The sequence below is a fragment of the Macaca mulatta genome, chromosome 14 (genome assembly GCF_049350105.2).
Source record: "Macaca mulatta isolate MMU2019108-1 chromosome 14, T2T-MMU8v2.0, whole genome shotgun sequence".
Lineage (NCBI taxonomy): Eukaryota > Metazoa > Chordata > Mammalia > Primates > Cercopithecidae > Macaca > Macaca mulatta.
In genome coordinates, this window is record NC_133419.1 from 38,718,650 (window position 1) to 38,740,355 (window position 21,706).

The following is a 21,706-nucleotide window of genomic DNA, read 5'->3' on the forward strand; positions in this document are numbered from 1 at the left end:
ATCCCTTACTGTGGAGCTCCTCTGGAGAAAGGAGGTCTAAACTGGGATCGGTCTTAACCTAGAACCTACGACTGTATCTCAGTGAAACTTGTTTGTTTGGCTAGAAATTACTTTTTAACTTCAACTCCAGTGAGTAAACAAAGGTTTCTGATAAGAACTAAGTGAGCTAAGTAACAATTGAGGCACTAAATTTATGCACAGTTTACATTTTATAACTTTATTTCCAGATGTGCTCAAGACGGTGAGGGTAGATAAGGTTTATCTCTAGGCTGAGGTCTAATCAACTGATTACGATTGTAAGGAGGGCAATGAATAGGATTCTGGGCCCACAGAAAGAGTCTCCAGGAAAAAACAAAATGAGAAATTAGCCTGACTTTTATGGCAGTGAAAACGGAGAGCTATAGCAAAAGTGCATTGCGATGTTCATGCCTGGTATAAGCCATAATTACTATGGTTAAGGCAGAAGGGGATAATGATATTCCCACACATATTGCAGAAAATGCCTAGGGAAAAGGTGCACCCAGTCCTGCCCAATCATGTTCAGTTCTCTAACTACAAGCATAAAATATATTTAGTTGGATTTTTCCCTAAAAAGCGGCTAATCTGAAAATAAGCCACTGAATTCTATTAAGCCACCGTTCGGTAACTAGCTGTTTGATTAAATTTAACCTGCTTTTCTTTGTACCACAGTAGAGACACCTTAAATATCTTTTGAGACAGTATTTTTTAGGGGTTGGTTTAATTTCTAATCAAACTCTGAAGGGGCCTTTGGGCTTCAGAAAATTTAAAACTATAGAATTACCTTGTTCTTTCCTTGGGGCAATTAACTGGGCAAATTCTTTGCATTCCATTTGAAGCTTACTAGCTCCTGCATTTTAGCTAAAGTTTCATTTCTCGCTCAGCGGTTGAAAACCTATCTCTTTGTGCAACAGAAACCAAGTATGAACCTCAGGCATACTGAGCTGAACGGGCCTTGGCGCCATCCCCAAACGCTGATGTACAGAAGATCCCAGTTTCACTCTTCTCCCTTTCATAAGCTCTGAAAGGAAGTGTAGGAAGTATGCCAAGTTGTTATTCAACTCTAGTATTTAATCAAGCATTACCTGGCCACTTCTGAAATTCTCCAGCTTCTAAAGTGAGAGTAAAAGCAGAGAGCACACAGGGTGGAAACTACTTAATCGAGAAGGCTCCTAGGAAAAATGAGGATCACATGGCCATTCTCAGGCCCCAGTTCCTCTCTAAACTACTGAAAGTCAGCAAGAAACCGAATCTCAGTCATGATGATGATTTTTCACGTAACACCTCACAGCGTTCTCAGGGATCCCAATACATACTAATTCACTCTGTGTTAGGTAGGACTTTCTTAAACAATTTCAGTGGACCTCAGAATAGATGCCTCACTACTGACCCGGCTACATTTTCTCTACTTAGGCTTTAAGTACACACATAGGGTACAGTACAGAAACTACAGTACAGAGACATTGTTTATGATTCAAGAGAATGTGGGGCTGGCACAGAGCAACAACTGCAGGGCATGACTTGTTTGGTTTCCTCACCTGCAAGGAGCGGGGACCCAGCACATGTCAGAAATTCCTGCTATACCAGATGACTTTGCCAAAATCTTTGTCCTTTTTTTTCACTTGGCGGGGGGAAATGATGCCCCATGTTTTGCTACCACTCACGAGAGAGTAATACCTTGTCCCAAAGCTAAAACGATCAACCTATGAAAACTGGAGGGCTGGGCTTTTGTTGTTGTTGTTAAAGGCCTGAATGAGGTGATATCTTAATGCTTACAGCTGAGAAGCAGGTCAGTCAGGTTCCTGGGCGCTCTGTTACACAAGCAAGATACAGCCAGCCCCAGCTAATTTTGTTTCCCTGGCACCCTCCTGCTCAGTGCGACATTGTCACACTTAACCCATCTGTTTTCTCTAATGCACGACAGATTGCTTTCAGACAGGACAACTGTGATATTTCAGTTCCTGATTGTAAATACCTCCTAAGCCTGAAGGTAAGTGTGTGATGGTTACTTAGGTCTCTCTCTTTGTTTCACTCTCCACTCTCTCTCTTCCTTATTTACTAAAGAGAATCACAGTGGTCTCAACTTTTGACAGAACAGCCTGGCAAGTAGCTACAGCAATCCTTGTAAAGACAAGTAGTTGTTTTATTAAGTAATTACCTTCCAAATGAGTATTTGCACTCTTAAATAAGTTAGCTTTAAAAATTACTGCTAAATTTGCTAGATTACGGAACCAGCAGAAGAGTTAAATAAAACCCTTATTTAAAACATACGTGACTGTGAAATAGAATTTCCTTAAGTCAGATCTTAGTAAAGGTTTCAAAATGCTTAAAGTGGAAGCGGCAGCATGAATATAAATTGAATCTTAGATTTAAATTATGCATTTGTGCTGAAAGGTTTTTGCTTTAAGTGTTAGAGGTTTTTGCTTTAAGTATTAGAATAGTTTTGGAAAAAAAATCCTCTAATAAAATAGATTAGAAGCTTCTATACATCTTTTTCAAATGTTTTCTTAATTACAAAGTTGGCAAACTATTGTACAGTACATATAATTATTTAGCATATGTGTACATGTTTTTCACTGGAAATCTAAAAGGTTATATCAGTTACTACAGAAAACATCCTATGAAATGAAAATGTGGTAAAGTTTCTGAAAATTATTTTCATTTTGTGGCTATATAAGCCTCTTTTTTATTAAAAGGATGCTGATTTCCATTTATGTACTTTCTATTTAATCTATAGAGGCTGCTCCTACAGACATTAAAGTATGATACAGAAGGCTGGAAACCCTATGCTTGAAAATTTCAATCTAGAACATTTCTTTCAGAGAAACATTCTTTCTTTCAAAGCTTGACACCATCACTAATTATTTAAGTATTGGAGTTTACTACTGAAAACCCCTAAGGTAGTGGGTCGTATGACAAATTCTACATTTTTCCTGTGTTTCTGTAGCCTAAGTCTTTAGCCAGAATAATGTTCCCAAACTTCTGAATTTTTTTTTTTTTTTCTTGAAAGAAAGTCAGGCTTTTCTTTTTTATTTTTTCTTTCTTTTTACATCAAATAAAAGTAAAATGAGAGGCCTAAGTTTCTCAGGCACAATCCTTTTTCTAGTTGGTTACCCTTCCAAAATCCTCATAAAAGAGGCATTTTTAGAAGGAAGTCTAAAGTCCTCATTTATTGTTGCTCTTGCATTTAGGAAACTAAAAATACTTTTTCCAACATTGGAAAAAGCCACTCAGAGTAACACTCAAGTTCTTCCTGAGATGTTAGTTACATGGCAGACAGAGTTTTCTTTAGAGAGACAAACAAAACCCATCTGTCTTAATTTGTAGCCTAGCCGGGCGTGGTGGCTCACGCCTGTAATCCCAGCACTTTGGGAGGCTGAGGCGGGCGGATCACAAGGTCAGGAGATCGAGACCACAGTGAAACCCCGTCTCTACTAAAAATACAAAAAATTAGCCGGGCGCGGTGGCGGGCGCCTGTAGTCCCAGCTACTCAGGAGGCTGAGGCAGGAGAATGGCGTGAACCCGGGAGGCGGGGCTTGCAGTGAGCCGAGATCGCGCCACTGCACTCCAGCCTGGGCGACAGAGCGAGACTCCGTCTCAAAAAAAAAAAAAAAAAAAAAAAAAAAAAAAAAAAAAAAAGAAAGAAAAAAAAAAATTTGTAGCCTAAGATCTGTAAGAATGATCAAATGCAACTTGGAGAAAAGGCAGCCCCATGTATACTCATCAGTGATTTTACTATAGAAGCATGTTTTATATTATGCCTGCAGTGTACCTGAACTGATGATTCTATTTAGGATTTCTGATTTTGATTCTGTTTGGAATGACTAGCATTTCTTTGCCCTTACATGGGTTAATTACCTGACATAAACCAGGACATCTCCTTATTTCCAAAGCTTGGTATAAAATAAGTATGACTCACGATTTCAACATAGAGCCTGGATAGAATAATGACTTTATGCATTTAAGAGGAAGCAAAAATATGAACAGTGAATGTGGGTTTGCTTCCCTTACTGGCCAGAGGTGTTTTTTGTTTTTTCTCATCACCTTCTGCAGCCCTCCATACAAAAGTAGTAATGTGAAACCACTTTCAGTGCCAATAACAAAGAAGGCGAAAGTCGTGTTCATTCTCTCTGTGTAGAGGAGTTGTTTAAAAACAGTGACACTATGAAAGTATATTTTAAAACTAGTGAAATTTTAGAAACAGAAAAAATTTAATATATACAGGAAAGTTTAGAATCCTAAGGTATCACAAAGGAACTGGAAATCCTCCTTTCTTTCTCTGTTCACTTTATAGTAATTCTACCCTTAGAAGTTTTTCGAGTTTGTGATGATCCTAAACCTGTTTCTATTTTATAACTTCAAAATTCCTCTTAGGAGTTACCACCCAGATGTAAAAAGAGGCAAAGGTCAGGAGGTGAAATCATGTTATCGGGTTCTCCTGATTTCTCTCCCTCTGCAATTCTACTTTTCTTTCATCCCACCTTCTGTCTGCCCCCACAGTGCACCTGGCTGACAGATGAACTTGGGCGCACTCAGGCATACCATCTATAATCCATCATCATTTCAGCTTTATAAAACAAGTATATAGCATAGAGTTAGATATTTGAACTCCAGAGATGGAGAAAGGCTAAAGGAAAGCACACCAAAAAATAAAACATATATAGATTTCATTTGTTGCCCTCTGGAGTTGCTGTCCCACCTCTATTAGGTTTTTGTCCCTTGCAAAGCGCTTTGTTCATTTAGCATGAGGTCAAACTTAGGCCAAATCTCCTGGACCTTACTCCAGCAAAATTTCATGGTGGGGTTCCGAATAGCGATGACTTCAATTTCTGGCTGCTTCTACGACTTTAAGATGAAAGGGGCCTGAGTAAGTGGCGTAACCTGGTTCTCCTAGAAGCTGGGCAGCAGAGGCAAACTTGTTCCCTACTGCAATGTCAGGACAATCCGTCTTCACAAAAGCCTTATCTGTAACTGTATCAATTTCTGAATAAACTGTAAATATTTAATAGTATTCACAACATACTGAACTACCCCTCTCTTCCCTTTCTCTCCTTTTCCTGGGAGATAAATTATAGGCAGTAACAGAGTGCTGGGCAGGTTTGGGGTGTTGATACCCTAGGTTTTCAAGTTACAATCAAAAGCTGGGTAAAGGAATGAGAGATCCCCTTGGTGATTCAATGTCACAGGCAAGGTGAAACAGGAACAGCAGAATTCACTTTATTGACTCTTGATATGTAGATTTTCACTACAGGCAGGGAATGAAAGCTCAATGCCATGTCTCTCATATCATATTATAAGAAAAACAGAAGAACAGCTAAGGACATTTTTCCCTCCACTGGTGACCACTTTATTAGGAAGAGAAAAATAGCAAAACAACTAGATATAGAGAAAATAAATCAAATGCCATAATAATGTTGAAAATAGTGGCCAAGTACGGTTTACAAATTAGATCACTTGCAGAAGATAATGAAATGGACCGTTATGTTTGCTGTAAACTTTGCAGAGTTCACGGGAGAGAGATGTTTCTGAAAAGGTACACGTAACTATTTTTAAACTAAAATGAATTATATTTTAAACGTGCTAGGTGAGGCATCAGTTTAAGTAAATATTGGTCAACTACAGGTGCCAGAGATAATCATTCATGCTTTGTAAATGCTCATCTGTAAACTCCACGGTAAAGATATCCATCTAGAAACCATAATAGACAGTTGTTGTGATTTTCTTATATTAGAGCAAAAGCATATTTAGTGTATTTAATGGGTTCTCTGAAGACAGAAAGACTTATATTCTCAGTGTTTTGTAAAAATGGGATTATAAACTGCTCTGGTTAAAATCATTAAATTTGGAGAGGCTGTATTTAAAAAAAAAAAAGTAATGGTAGAAAGAAGTTCTAAAAAGCAGCTGTGTACCAAATTCTATATTCCTTTGCAACTTATGTTACAAAGATGAATATTGACTAGCTTTAAATCAGACATGTCAAGGTTTGAATCCAAATCTGCTCTCTCAGTTACTAGCTATGTGTCCTTGGACGCATTACTTACATTATTTATGTCCCACTTAATCATCTGTAAAGTGGGATTAATAAGCCCTTCATCATTTGTTTATTTTTGATTAGCATTAAATAGAAAACATGTAAAGCAGCTGATATAACAAATGCATAATAGTAATATACTTTCCAGTTATGTTAAACAGTTTTAGAACAATCTAAATGTCCTAGTTGTCACAGAAAAGTGAATGAAATAACAATAAGCAGAATGATCACAAATACAAACACCTACGTAATCACAATCAGGTTGAGAAATAGAGTATCACCAGCACACAAGGTCCTTCCATGCTCCAGCCAATCAATTCTGTCTGTTTCCTTCCAGTAATAAAGCACTTTCCCGATTTGTAGCAATGTAGTTTTGTGCCTGTTTTTGAACTTTATATACTGAAATCACACAATACAACTGGTGTTTTAAGTGTTGCATTATGTTTGTGATAATCATCCATGTCGTTGCATGCAGCTCTAGCTCATCAATTTTCACAATCTGAATACACCACATTTATTATCCAATCTGTTACTAATGAACACTTAGGTTTGAGGCTCTTATAAATAATGCCACTATGAACGTCCTCATATGTCTGCCTGCTTTTCTTTTTAAGTAGGTTTTTCTTAAGTGATAACCATAGGGCATGGAAGATACAATATGTCTACAATTCTGGAAGTGCATGGTTATGAAATTGCTTGCTAAAAGCTTTTAAAGAGAACTATCAGACTTTGAAGATAATTATCATATATTATAGATATATTTACGTTGTACCATATGTGAAAAATCATTATGTTAAAGGGGACTTGGTACTTGAAACCAACACATAACTAGTGGGAGTGTTTAGAAGCTCTGTAGACCCTAATGACACATCAACAAGGTTGAAAATATTTGTAAAAATTTTAGAGAGCTGTTGAGAAATGGCACACAATAAAAGAACTAAGTAACAGCAGTTGTACCTCCTCCCTTTTCCTCTCTCAGTCAGCATGGAGGCTTTCAGTGAAAAACAAGGTTCAATTCAAATAACATGAAATTAGTACTCAGATTTTATTGCTTGAGAAATAAAAGTCTAATTTTTTAAAAAAGTAAATTTTCCAGTAAAAGCACTTCAAATTTTAGCCTCTTATGAGATTGGAGTCAGATGACTTGGCTTTAAATATTGCCTTTTCCATCTACCAGCTTCTGTTACTAGCCATTGTAAACTTCAGTTTCTTCATCTGCAAAATGGACATAATACAATCTATTCTTGCCACATCAAGGGATTGTATCAAATAAGATGATACTGTAAACTTTGTAACCAAAAAGATGCTATAGATATATTATTATATTTGAATATTAAATGGAGGTTAGCATTTATTAAGTGTTTACTTTAGGCTAGATATTGTTTAGAGTGCTGCTACCTAAGTCAGCCCATTCAGTCATCAGAACAACACTCTGAAGTTAGTTTATTATAATGATTAAAAAGCGACTGCTTATTATGATGATTATTTTTCATGAGTTATTTGTATCAGAAGCCAGAATTTTAATATAAATCTGATTTCAAAACATTTTTCTATATCACCCTATTTATGAATTCTGGTACTTTCACACTTAGGAGGCAGAATGGTGTGCCTGGATTGGCGATCAGGACCCAATCTGCAATTATCTAGCATATTTTTCCACACACACACCCAAACATGTTCTTCTTTTATAAAATAAGAGAATAAGATTAAAGAATATCCTTAAATCTAGAAGACTTCTGAATCTCCCCAATTAGGGATTAAGTAGCAAGAAGGACATCATGAAGTGAAAAGTATTGTGGAAAAGGGATATATTCAAATTCAAGTAATTCAAACTAGATACTAATAAAATGTATTCAGGGGTATTCTTGACTGACTCACTTTAAAAAACCTAATATATGGTGCATTTAATGTATAATCAGTAATGTCATTTTCATAATAAATATTTCAAATGACATCTTTATAAAGAATGTGTTTTCTTAAATAGATTGAAGAAATCAGCCAGCTCTACATGGTCTATATTTACAATATTTTAAAAATTTTACTTAACAGCTCATATACATGTTTTAAATATATGTGTGTGAGTGGGTGGGTGTTTATGGTTTTCTTCCACCTTTTCCCAAGCTAAATGGTCTTTGAAATAGCAGTGTATAGCTTGAGAAAATTTTTGCATGGCATTTCCCTAGAAGCAACAAAGGAAGAAAGATTACATGGAAAGTAGTACTCAATGGCACTAGTTTAAGTACATAACCAAAATAAGCAATTTTGGAATAAAAATATGACATTATCATGTCTATATGATGTCTAGATTTTTATTACTTTAAAATATATAGATCCATTTAAAAACTCAGAATATTTTATTAAGGTATTCAAATGATGGTTATTTTCTTTCAGATTCCTTTCAAAAAAAACCAATACCAAAGAAGCCTACAATGTTGACCTTAGCCAAAATTCTGTTGATTTCAACTTTGTTTTATTCACTTCTATCGGGGAGCCATGGAAAAGAAAATCAAGGCATAAACACAACACAGAGCACTGCAGAAGTTTTTAAAACAATGGAAAATAAACCTATTTCTTTGGAAAGTGAAGCAAACTTAAACTCCGATAAAGAAAATATAACCACCTCAAATATCAAGGCGAGTCATTCTCCTCCTTTGAATCTACCAAACAAAAGCCATGGAATAACAGATTTCTCCAGTAACTCGTCAGCTGAGCATTCTTTGGGCAGTCTAAAACCCACACCCACCATTTCCACAAGCCCTCCCTTGATCCATAGCTTTGTTTCTAAATTGCCTTGGAATGCACCTATAGCAGATGAAGATCCTTTGCCCATCTCAGCACATCCCAATGCTACACCTGCTCTGTCTTCAGAAAAATTCACTTGGTCTTTGGTCAATGACACCGTGAAAACTCCCGATAACAGTTCCATTACAGTTAGCATCCTCTCTTCAGAACCAGCTTCTCCATCTGTGACCCCCTTGATAGTGGAACCAAGTGGATGGCTTACCACAAACAGTGATAGCTTCACTGGGTTTACTCCCTATCAAGAAAAAACAACTCTACAGCCTACTTTAAAATTCACCAATAATTCAAAACTCTTTCCAAATACATCAGATCCCCAAAAAGGTAAATATAAATGAATTTAACTTTCCTTTGGTGTGAAACTGAAATTCCAAATAAGTCATGCAGAGTAAGTCTAAGGAATCACCATGCTAGAAAAATAGAGGAGAACACAGTAGCATGAATTTTCTCACTTTTGAGGGATGATCATTATAGTCATTAGAAATACTGAAGTGGTTTTCGGGCTTCAATGAACATATACTAGTCATTTCTCTTTGGGAGTGTAAGGAGACAATGAGACAAAATGCGAAGTTAGGTTAGTTCAAGAAAAGATGGAGACTAAAGCAATGGTATAGTTTTGAGATACTAGGTAACAATTTTCAATGAATCTTGAGAAGACTACCTGAAATTCCACATGCTCATGTGACTACTATTTAACTACACATATATATATATATAATTATATGAGCATATATATATAAGCTTATATATATACAACTGAACATATATATGTTCATATATATGTTTTTTATATATGAGTATATATATATGAGTTTTAAAAAAGTTGAACAAAGTAATGAATTTATAAATTGTCACCATCACAGACAATTTATTATGTGGACATTTTTATGTTTCATTCAAGGATTACATCAAGCTTTTCCATTTGAAACATAAAAATGGTTTTACATTTTTCCATAAAATGAAAAAAGATAACTAAGTTTCAATAATTCATTAATGTTTTGTTTTTTCAGATCTAATGTATTTTCCCCCCTTGAAATGTTTTTTTAATAATTTGTTTTCCTTCAAGAACTCACTTCCAGTGTGGCTTACTTAAGGATTATATTAATAATGTAAAAACCAAATCATATATACAAATTCCTATGTGAATGTTGTTGCCAGTGTGTATGAAAAGTTTTGAATTCTGAAATCTAGGCTTTTTATAACACCATGATCAATATATTGTATATGTACATTTATGATTTTAACATATCTTGTCATTTAAAAAAATACTTCCTCTCTTTTAGTCTATCTAAACCTAATATACATATTGAGAATACTGAGTACTTACTCTTACCATTGCTATTTTGTGTAAAAACAAAATTTAGTTAGCTTACTTCTCTTTTATTTCACTACCAATTTTACTGTACTCCAACATGAAAATTAATTTTTTTAGAAATGAGATTTTATATAGAATCAGAGACCCTGCAAGACCCTTTGCTACCTAATTAATGAGTACCTCAAGAAAAGAGAAGAAAAAAAAGAGAAATGTACTAAATTTCAGTTCAGAGAACACTTAGTTTATTGAAAATTTAGCCTTCAAATAAGATACGGAGTGAAAATAATAATACAGTGAAATTTTGAACTCCCTTAAGCTCAGGCCTAGACAACTGTTCTTGATATGCAAGGCACTGAAGTTATCTTGCCTTGGTTTATTTGTGGTATTTAGAAATAAGCTCTATCAGGATACACTGATTTTTCCTTGCAGTGACTTCTTACTTGTTTTTTCATTTTCTATTACCCACTCACTCCTATTGGCTTTTCACCTTTGAATTATTTATAGAAACAAGTGCAAAGTTCATTTTATCATTAAAGTTCAACACTGATATTAGATCTTAATGGAGTATACACATGGCATTTCAGTGCTATTGATGTTAATAAGAACAAGACACAGTTATAGAGCTAAGAATTAGAAGTATTTCAATGTAATTAAAAATTAGAAGTGTGGTTTTATCAACAAATACGTTTACCAATATATCCCAAACAGTACTTTATAAAACACATACACACACACACACACACACACACAAACACATTATTATCTAATTTTTAAATGTTAAACATTCTTTGGTATAAAGAAAGTTAACATGTATGGATTTTGGTACTTTGAATAACTATTTTATATTTCTTTAAATTTTTTTTGTCCTGTAGAAAATAGAAATACAGGAATAGTATTCGGGGCCATTTTAGGTGCTATTCTGGGTGTCTCATTGCTTACTCTTGTTGGCTACTTGTTGTGTGGAAAAAGGAAAACGGATTCATTTTCCCATCGGCGACTTTATGACGACAGAAATGAACCAGGTAAAAGCTATTTTCAATACTTCACCTGGGTACAGTGGTTTTAATTAAATGAGGATGTCAATGTACACTGCATTGCCTAGAAGGTAATTCCAAAAGAATTCATATGAATGAATAAACTGAAGACTTATTCTGATCCATCTTCTGTTTATCAAAGAACAAAACCAAAATAATTATAAACCTGTGAGTGAAATTTAAAAAACATTTGAAGTGTTACTCATTGCATCAAAATTGGTTTTAAATCATAATCCAAGAATCTAAAACATATGTATAAAATTGGAAGATAATGAATGGTAGAACATTAAGGAAAAAATGACCAGTTTGGTTAGCAAGTGAAAGCAGAGCTATTCCTTGCCATTGTGAGATCACTAAGTAGCAGTAATTTGAACAAAGATTGATTCTAATTTGGAGCTCTTTTAAAGTTTATACAGAAACAGCAGTCCTCCATTAACCATCTTAATGAGGCTCTAAAACAAAGTATCTAAAAGTTGCATATTTGCACACATAAACTCACATTGTACCTTAATTCAGGAATTTTCCACTCACATGATGGAAAAGGCCAATCATAATATCTATGAATGAGAAATATGTATACTAAAAATAAAATTGTCAGTTTGTGCTTTAATAATATAATATCAATTTGATATTTGATTTAATGTTTGGTTCATCTGTAGTTTTATACTTCAGGGAAAAAAAAATCTGTCTTCTGGTTTGCACAAGGGATTCTTGTCACCATAACAAATAGTTAAATGCTTCTGGTGAGTCCCATTGATGAAGTCTTACTGAATCTGAGTTTCAATGAGTTCAGATATGACTGATATATTTCTCATATTCTGAACCAAATCTGTTAATTATAAATGTAACTGAATTCTGATTATGGGTTTCTAGGAACTAATACAAAACAAAAAGTACCATTCTTCAAAATTAAAGGATAGGATTTATAACAGTGGTTTTCAATCCATTTTTTAACCTTTATCTTGTCTTTACATGTAATCTCATGCAAAAACTCAATTTATCAAAAATTGATACAATCTAAACTGCAGTGATAGAGGCATAAAGGAATAACTCAATCACAACAACTGTTTTGTCCATCAAAAACAGCTTTGAGACACCTCTCCCAAAGACCTAAGGTTCCTTTGTAAACAGATGGCTAGAGGAATAAGTAGATAAGCAAATGATGATGCCTAAGTGAATAGTTTACTAATTTAATTAACAATTAGTTATTCCTGGTAGTACTTTAAGATACCAAGTGCATGTCCAGTTTTTTTTGAAAATGAATTCAAGATCTTTAGGAAATAATGACTATTTGTTTAAAAAGAAAACTAAATTTCCACATCAACAGTCAGAAAACCTCAAGTACATGGTAACTTGAATGGATCAGAAGAAAACATAAACTCCCACAAATGTTTGTTATCTCCCCCACCTTAAATGGTTTAGCCATCAAGATACTGAGATATTTGGTAAAATAATAACATTAATTTAAAAATTATTGACTTCACTTAAAAAAATTTACACCAGAAGTGACGAATTCTGAACATATTGACAAGGCTTTGAAATCATAAGATTCAAAAGTCAATGAGGCATTGTCTACACTTCCTTATACAAGGTATTGATATACTATAGTGGTCTCTTCTTCAGTTCCTTTACTTTGAGTCCATCAACAGTAAAATTTTGGAAGTAAAACTGTACTCTTAATCTTATAAAAAATGAAGCTTGAAAAACAGCTACTTATTTAAAATTTTAAAATTAAAATCTAAAAAGCCCATATAAAACTCTACTTATTTTCTCATCTAGAATAATTCCTATACTTTGGTGGATGTCTGAACGTGAATCTGTCCGAGTATCATTGTGAAACAATATTATTTTGTTCCTTTTTTAGTTCTGCGATTAGACAATGCACCGGAACCTTATGATGTGAGTTTTGGGAATTCTAGCTACTACAATCCAAATTTGAATGATTCAGCCATGCCAGAAAGTCAAGAAAATGCACGTGATGGCATTCCTATGGATGACATACCTCCACTTCGCACTTCCGTATAGAACTAAAAGGAAAAAGGCGTCAAACAGCAAGTGTCGTCTACATCCTAGCCTTTTGACAAATTCATCTTTCAGAAGGTTACACAAAATTACTGTCATGTGGATTTTGCCAAGGAGAATCATAAAAGCAGGAGACCAGTAGCAGAAATGTAGACAGGATGTATCATCCAAAGGTTTTCTTTCTTACAATTTTTGGCCAACCTGAGGCATTTACTAAGTAGCCTTAATTTGTATTTTAGTATTATTTTCTTAGTAGAAAATATTTGTGTAATCAGATAAAACTAAAAGATTTCACCATTACAGCCCTGCCTGATAATTTAATAATAAAAATTATTCCACCATGAAATTCTTAAACACTGAAGTTGACTCTTTACTGCTCTGCCTGCAGCCCTAGTGCCATAATTCAAGATTACATGTTCTTAAACGAAAATTGAAAGGGTGCTTTTTAAAGCTAAAAAGAGGACATAGCCTAGAGTTCCTGTCACTGGGAAATTGAGGCAATAGAAATTAGAGACCTTATTCTAGTACATTATAATTTTCTAGATCAGCACACACATGATCAGCCCCTTGAGTTGCCAAGCTGACAATGACTGCACTCAACGGGGCCATGGCGGGAAAGCTGACCCTACCCAGGAAAGTAATAGCTTCTTTAAAAGTCTTCAAAGGTTTTGGGAATTTTAACTTGTCTTAATATACCTTAGGCTTCAATTATTTGGGTGCCTTAAAAACTCAATGAGAATCATGGTAAAAAAAAAAAAAAGTTAACCAAAGAATATACCTGTACATAATTTGTACAGTTTTAAGTTGTTAGATAGGAACTAGATTTCTTATATTAGACATTATTGCTCAATCATAATGGAATAGATTCTGTATCTTTAAATGTGTGAACTATAAGGTTAAAAAAGATGAATGGAAATATCAAATAACTTTTTAATGAGCATCAGTTTCATAAGCAATAATATAAGAAGATTAATTTGGATTCTAGTATGTTTCAGTTTGTTTTTAATTACCACCTGCCTTTCATAGAAAAAATATGTTCCTTGATGTAGGAAAGTCTAGGTTTTAGAGATTAGAGGATGAGATCAAGAGTTAAATTCCTAAAGAAGCAGTGAATGTATGAAGAGAGCAAACAAAGCAAGTACCAACCTAGAGGCTTTATTTTTGAACTGATTCATGGTGTGTGTGTGTGTGTGTGTGTGCACGCGCATGTGTGTGTGTGTAGAAACACAGAAACAGCTTCAGAAAATAAGGGATGGAAAGTAATGTAGAAAGTACTTACCCCATATTGCCATAAAAATAGCAAAGAAGACTGTCCCTCCATTATCAAACAAATATGTCACCTGAGGAGAAAACAAACAGAAATATTAGTCATGCAAATTGATTATAATAATCCAGTGAATACTGTTTGCACTCAGGTACTATGATTTTTTCTCAAATAGAATCATATTATTTTATAGTATGGAAATGTTATATATGAAATCCTTTCATGGGTCCTGCATCAATTTCACACGATTTTTCTCATGGGGAGAGGTAAAGAAACAATATTAGCCCTCTTCTCTCCTCTCTTGATTCCCTTTATACCCCACCATCATTTCTAATTATAAAAAATTCTACCATCCTATGGAAGTATTTGTGGGTCACAGATTGTCAAACTACAATGAAAGTTGTATGAAATTAGTTTTTCAGTTGAGGCATTCCTAGTTGCAATTCCTGTTAGCAAAATGTTTAGGAGTGGGGAAGTTGGAAAATGCAGGATTCTTCCAGTGAGCCAGCATTTCCAATAGCTAACTCTATTCTCTTAGTCTTTCAAAATGTAGGATGGGTCCAGTAATGGCTATAAGATGTAATATATCCCATCTTAATTTGTTTCAAAAGTTTCATAAATCACTGGATACTCATGAAACAAAGTGTTTTATAATCAGATAACTGAAACTTCATAAAGAAGGATGCATAGTTTTATAATGTTATTGAATCAAATTTTAAGGCTTGTAAGTATTGTTTGATTTTAATAAAGTATAAATTCAATTTACCTTTGCTTGTTTGCATTTGCATAATGCCCTCAGTATATATGTAACTTAGTGAGAGAAATTAAACTAACACAGTGAAGGCAAAAAATGTTCGGCCAGCACAAAAATTCCATAGAAACTATAGAGAAAATAGGGGCATTGTCCTCACAGGAGGGTAAGGACAATCATGGGCTAAAGTACAGTATTATAAGGAAAGTTGGAATGGAATGGTGTCCTTGCTCAATCTGACATCCAGAGGGTGCTCAATGAGAGCATTAAAATAACAGTAATGTATATTTCAGTTGTAACATCTGGAACACACTGAAAAATATACGTAAAGCAAGTCATCATAAAACGTATTTTTCTATAATGTGGCATTATTGATAATATCATCATAGAAAAGAAGTGCTCCCTTTGAAGGTTGGTGGATAGGTGCAAAATGTCCCATATGCCTCTAAAATTCATTGTTGGTTAAGGCATGGTATTTCTAAAAAAGAATATCAAAATTGGTTTTCAAAACAATCATCAGTGTACTTTTATATCAGGAGAGAAAAGGATCATAAAGAAATTATCCCACAGAGCTCATAAAATTATACCCAGCAGGGAATCAAGAATTTTTTTTTTCTCAAGACGTCCAACAGAGACACCTGAGGCTGCTGAACTGCTGAACAGCTGTCTGTTTTCCTTTGTAAACCAACATCATACAGGAAACAGTCTCTTAAGAGTGTTAGAACAGACTGTGGGGATTTAAAGGTCACCAAGAAATAATGGCTCTCCCCTGCTCTAGAAATAGCCATGCTTTTAGAAAAGTGGCAAATAAAAAACCATCCTTAGTAACAATTGTGTTGCATGAACTTGTCATGGTTTGTGTAGTATTTTCCTTTAAAGTGCTTCTCAATTTTTTTCTTACTGGGTTTGCTAACAAATCTTTCAGGCATTTTAAGTCAATAAATTTAAACATTAACAGTTTAGAAACACCTTCATGAGATCAAGTTGGAGTACATGTAATATTCTTGTAATGTGGGATTACATACATCTAATGAGAGATAAAGCTAGAAGGAGCATTAGAGAAGACTTCAGAACTTGCTCTAAGGAAGAGTACAACCATGTTCAATCATGTGTTAGATTTACCAAGCTATTACACATGGGATGTATTATGATATGGGAGATCATAGAGACAACAAGAACAGCTCTTGAAGTCGGTGGTTATAGCTTGAGGTGTTAAGGGCTTTATTTAGGGTGCTGACATATGAGCTGCTGAATGAAAATGGGAAAAAGAGCGAAGGAAGAGTCAAGCTTATTGTGAAATGGCTCAAGTTTAGATCACGGGTGACTGACAGGAGAATTAAGTGATAAGTAGCGTTCTGTCTAATAGGATAAGAACACTTATTACATTGAAGAAACCCCAACTAAAATATTGAGAAAATTCCATAAGCAGCATAGAAGATTTTTCTAAAAGCAAAAAGAATCTTGTCCTCCATATATAATTACATATGTAATACATGGAATTATTCTATTAGAAAAACAGCTTGCCTTTATGAATGGAGGGCCCATGGCAAGCGTTATGTTCAACACTGTTAATGTGACTAGGCATAACATATAAAGAAGGTCACAAACTTAGCTTCAAAGCTTAAGTACACATTGTCCAATTTCTTTGACACCTGATTTCTCTTGAAGAGCTGAGTGTGGCTACAAATAAAAAAATGTGGGTACTGTTAAAGAGATAGCTTTCTTATTAGGCTGGAAGCTGAAAGTCTATGTTTTCTGCATTATACCTGCTGGGTCTTGCTCTAAAATTGCTTTATAGGTTCAGAAAAACATAAGGCTCTGAAAAATGCCACTTATATCCCACTAAAGTCCCTCCAGGATAAGGAGAACAAGGTGACTCCTTGGCAGATTCAACCATGTACGCAGAGCTATTACTGGAGACTTGGAGGGCAGGGAGTCAGAATTGAAGCTGGAGGTCATGCCCTTTCACTCCCTCATTCCTTAACTCTTGGGTAGGGTGAAACCTGAATAACCATTTCATTTGCTGGACCTGAGCAGAAGCTACATAAAAAATAGGTATTGATCAGACTATTCTCCACGTATCTTTTAAAAATTTGGTCCTAGAAATTAGAGTCACCTGAGGAGCTTGTTAACATAGAGAGTTTTAGGCCTCACCCTTGACCAGTTGATTCTAAATTTCAGGAATTGGGGTCCAGAAACCTGCTTTATCACAAATGTTCTAGATGATCGGATGTATAGTCTTATACACACTCTTTTTCTTTTCAATGAAGTTTCTTGAAAAGAACAGCTTCTCTTCTGCTTCTGTTGTAACCTCAAATCAGTATACAGCCTGAGGTTCACACTGGGTATTGAGTAAATGTTAAACAAGTTTTTCTTTAAGAAAATTACTCTGAATAAGACTTAAGTTCAAGGGGTTGGGTCATTTTTTAATTATATGAAAAACAGCTTAGGACCTTCTAGCTAATTATTTTACCTTAGATGAGAATTCCTAGCATTATAGGGTTTGACAACATAGTATCAGTGAAAATATCACGAAATTACTTAATTGCAAAAATATCCTAATTCCAATTATTTTAAGTACTAAAATAAAAGTAGTCATGAAAGGAAACATTAATGTACTTAAATATTAATATTTATAATATGATAGGACCAGTTATTTTCATGCAGACATATCATTGAAATTATAAAGGGGAAATTACATGTACACACGTCCTTTTCAATATAATACGGAAAATTTGATTTCCTTTTATTTGTCACAAGCAGTAATGGATTCTGTAAGGAACTGAATTGAGAACTCCCTAGATCACGTGTCCAGGTGATTTTGCTTCTAGATGATCCTAGATTTGTTGGCTTGTACCTTTGGCAAAAATCTGCTCCCTTACATCTGATTCTACCCATCGAAAAATTATGAGATATTTAAATATGAAAATTTATAGTAAAATAGATTGTTGATTTCCATCCAGTAAGGGAAGAGGAACTCTTATTTTTAAGGTATAAAACAAGTAGCTACATTTTATCTTAGAGGAACAAATAAAAGACATTTCATCCTAGTGGGTTGTATTTCTTACATTCTTCCATGAGGCAATATTCTCCTTTGCAAGCTAACTTTTCCACTTTCCTTATACAAGTTATTAAGTGAATTCTTTGTGAGTCATCCCTGTCCTTAAATGTACCTTTCTCTGTTGAGAAAAGAAGAGATGTATTTACTGCACAATGACAAAAGCACCCTAGATGTAGTGTTTCCTTGGACGGCTTCCTCACTTTATCACTCTGCCATATGTGGATATTTCTTGTCTTCAGTGTTAAAATAATGCCAGTGTGTGTTATTAGATATGTCCAAGTGAAAGAAGAAGTATCTGTATATTTTTGGCGTTTCTAGGCTGTTATAAGTCTAAAATACATAGGCTAGGAGAGAGACATATGTATATACATATAACAACTCTTAACACACTTGGTTCTAGCAAAAAGTGATGAGAAAATGCTGCCTCCAAACAAGATAACCATGTTTCTAAGTCCCTATCATCTTTATGGAACATTTAAAAGAATGAAAAACTAAACATTTATTCTGAAATTAAAGTATAAACAAAACAGACTTTAACTTTACTAAGTTATGTTCTTGTAGTAAGGACATTGAGTGGCTTTGGATTTTGCACCCAGCCTTGTCAAAGTTAATTGTATGGAGATCTCCACTTCTGGAAATGATGGAGTAAGAAGGATTGATTTTATCTCTATGCTGGAAACACCCCCAAAATGCACAAAATTTATAAAACAACAGATTACAAGATGGTAGACATCAGGCAACAAAGGGCAATGAGAGACAGAAAACGAACAATGTTCACTTTATTACTACTCAGATTACTGCCTTAAAGAGTTCTCAGGGTGTAGAGAAGAACGACCTAGGCAGTACCCATGAGCATGTATGCAAGGAAACCATCTGTTAAGGAAAGTGCCATTTGAGAGACTGGAGTCAGGAATAGTGCCTGGTCCCATCAGCCACTGAAACCCTCATTATGCATAGTGACTTGGGTAGCATACACAGAAAGAGCTTTAGAATTGTTAAAATTCATAAAGATTGACCACAATGAGGCTCGGTGACTACACAGAAAACTGGAATTCTCATATACCATGGGTGGGTATGTAAAAGGTATAAACACATAGGAAAGGTTTTGCTTAGCAGGGTTTTCATAGGCTAACCATATACCTACCATGTGATCTAACCAGTCTACTCCTAGATATTTACCCAAGAGAAATGATAGCATTTGTCCATACAAGGGCTTGTAGATGAATATTAATAGAAAACTTGTTTAAAATAGGTAACAATTTGAAACAATCAAAAATTTTGATAATAGGTAAAGAAATAAACGGTATAGATATTATGGAATAATGTTCAGCAATAAAAATGATCTATTGATAAATGCTACATTATGAATGAATCTCAATAAATACGCTGTGTGAAAGAAGTCAGAAGAAAATACATAAATACATGATTCGATTTACACAAGAATCTAGAAAATACAAATGTATCTATAACGATACAAAGCAGTCGGCTGCTAGAGCACAGGGGAAGGTCAGGGAGGCAGAGATTAAAAGGGCGTGAAGAAAATGTTGGAGATGATGTGTTCATTATCTTGATTATGCTAATGGTTTCACAGGTGCACGCATATAACAAAATGTATCAACTCATACACTTTAAATAGGTATATTTCATTACATGTTAATTATACTTCTATAAAACTGTTTTACAAACAAAAATAATAATGTAGAATTCAGTGTTTCTTAAACTTGGAGGAACACTGAAATCACCCAGGAAAATCTGAAATATACTGATAGCTATGTTCCAATCCCAAAGGTTCTGATTTAATTGCTCTGGGGTTGATCTGAGTTTCAGGAGTTTTAAAAGCCCTTCAGGTAATTCTAATAGGCAGCAATTTTGGGATTTTTTGAATGTTATTTCATTTTCTCTGTACCAATAGAAGTATTTTAACTTCGTAAGTTTTCATGTAACATACAAATTTAGTAAACAGCAATAGAAGTAACTGTTTCTTAAAAAGAATCTAGATATAATTACATGTGGAAGTTTATGTTTATCTACAGTGGCAAAAATCAGTTATAAAAACCAAGGGAGACAAAAATGTTCAAATAAAAATATACTTGCTTTGTAATTACAACAGACTGACATTTTATTCAGTTGTCAATGGCACTTATGATGGTTGAAACTCTTGAGAACACTTAACTTTGACTGGAGGACTTCTTACTGCCTGCTTCTCAGTACCGCTCAGGAAGGAGAATGCGAGGGTCCACACTCACCTTGGCATAGATACAGCTGTCGTTGAGTCTCTGCAGGGAGCAGTTCTTGTCACAGAGAGGGCACATAAAGACTTCAGTGGCTTTACAAATTTCTTGGCTTGAGAAAAAAAAAGAAAAAAACCCCATTAAAACATAGCATGAAACTGTGACTAGAAATTCACTTCGCCCCTGCAGCAAATCCTGTTGGAAGCAGCAAGGCAGAGAGGAAAAGGAGAAGCAATGGGAATAGTGGGGAGTGGTGGGCACTGTGGTGTGACTCCAACTCAAACACTTCAGAGTATTTGTGATGCGAAAGTTTTGGTTTGCTTCTTTAATTTTAGAAAATGTTGTCAAGATAATTATAATGATAACAGGCCATATTTTACACTTGTGTGATATCTGGTGAAACTCTGTCTACAATGACACTTTTATACATGATTTCATGGCACTCAGGATAATCTTGTGAGGTATATATAACTCCAATGGAGTTTTAGCCAAACTCCCAGGCTTGGAAGTGGCTGAGCTGGAATCAAACCTATTTGGATTTCTCAAGTCTGGTGATCATACAATTTATAACACCCACTGCAGTACGTATTGTTGGTGCAGAATGTTCATCGGAGATTAAAATAGTTGCTTTTTTATGTTTGTTTATTGGGGTCTTTTGCATCGTCTTGACATACACTGTCACAATGACATGCCATAGTTTATATTTATATAAATATGTTCTCTATTAGAATGTAACTTTATGACACATCTCTTCAGTTTTATGTCCACTGCCTTTAAAACAATCTCAGCATATATTTTAGATGACTTTGTGATAGCGCTAACACATCAGTAACCATTTCCGAAAAGCCTCAAAGACTCACAGTTCTCAGCAACTTATTTGCAGGACGCTTTATGCGCTTTCCTCTCATATATGGCCCTTTCCCATTTAGTATCCCCTGAATTAACTGTCTTTAAATCTTCTCTAGAAATGTTGAGAGGAATTTAAAGGCTTTAGAAAATGTGTCTGGATTCAACCCTTAACTCAAGTTTAATTAGCAATGTTTACAGCAAGATTTCTTGTTTTTACACATTTGTACTTGAACTAAAAAAAAAGAATGCATTTCAATGTGTATTTCAAGTATGGGAGGTATATAATCTCAAGCCAAAGTGGGGATCAATAGTTAAGTAATAATACCACATA

The 21,706-nt window shown here is 34.7% G+C and overlaps 2 protein-coding genes across 2 annotated transcripts in view; one reads left to right on the plus strand and one right to left on the minus strand.

Moving 5' to 3' along the window:
• Positions 1–21,706, minus strand: part of ANO3 (anoctamin 3) — a 335,023-nt gene that overhangs the window by 89,122 nt on the left and 224,195 nt on the right. Inside the window, 2 exon segments of the mRNA NM_001265904.1 lie at positions 14,499–14,559; positions 20,542–20,638. Of these exon segments, the coding sequence (NP_001252833.1) occupies positions 14,499–14,559; positions 20,542–20,638 (158 nt within the window).
• MUC15 (mucin 15, cell surface associated) lies at positions 1,786–15,248 on the plus strand. The gene is made up of 4 exons (XM_001091253.5): positions 1,786–2,008; positions 8,441–9,172; positions 11,036–11,185; positions 13,062–15,248. Exons 2-4 carry the CDS (start codon positions 8,479–8,481, stop codon positions 13,220–13,222), a joined length of 1,005 nt encoding a protein of 334 aa, XP_001091253.4. The 5' UTR covers positions 1,786–2,008; positions 8,441–8,478; the 3' UTR covers positions 13,223–15,248.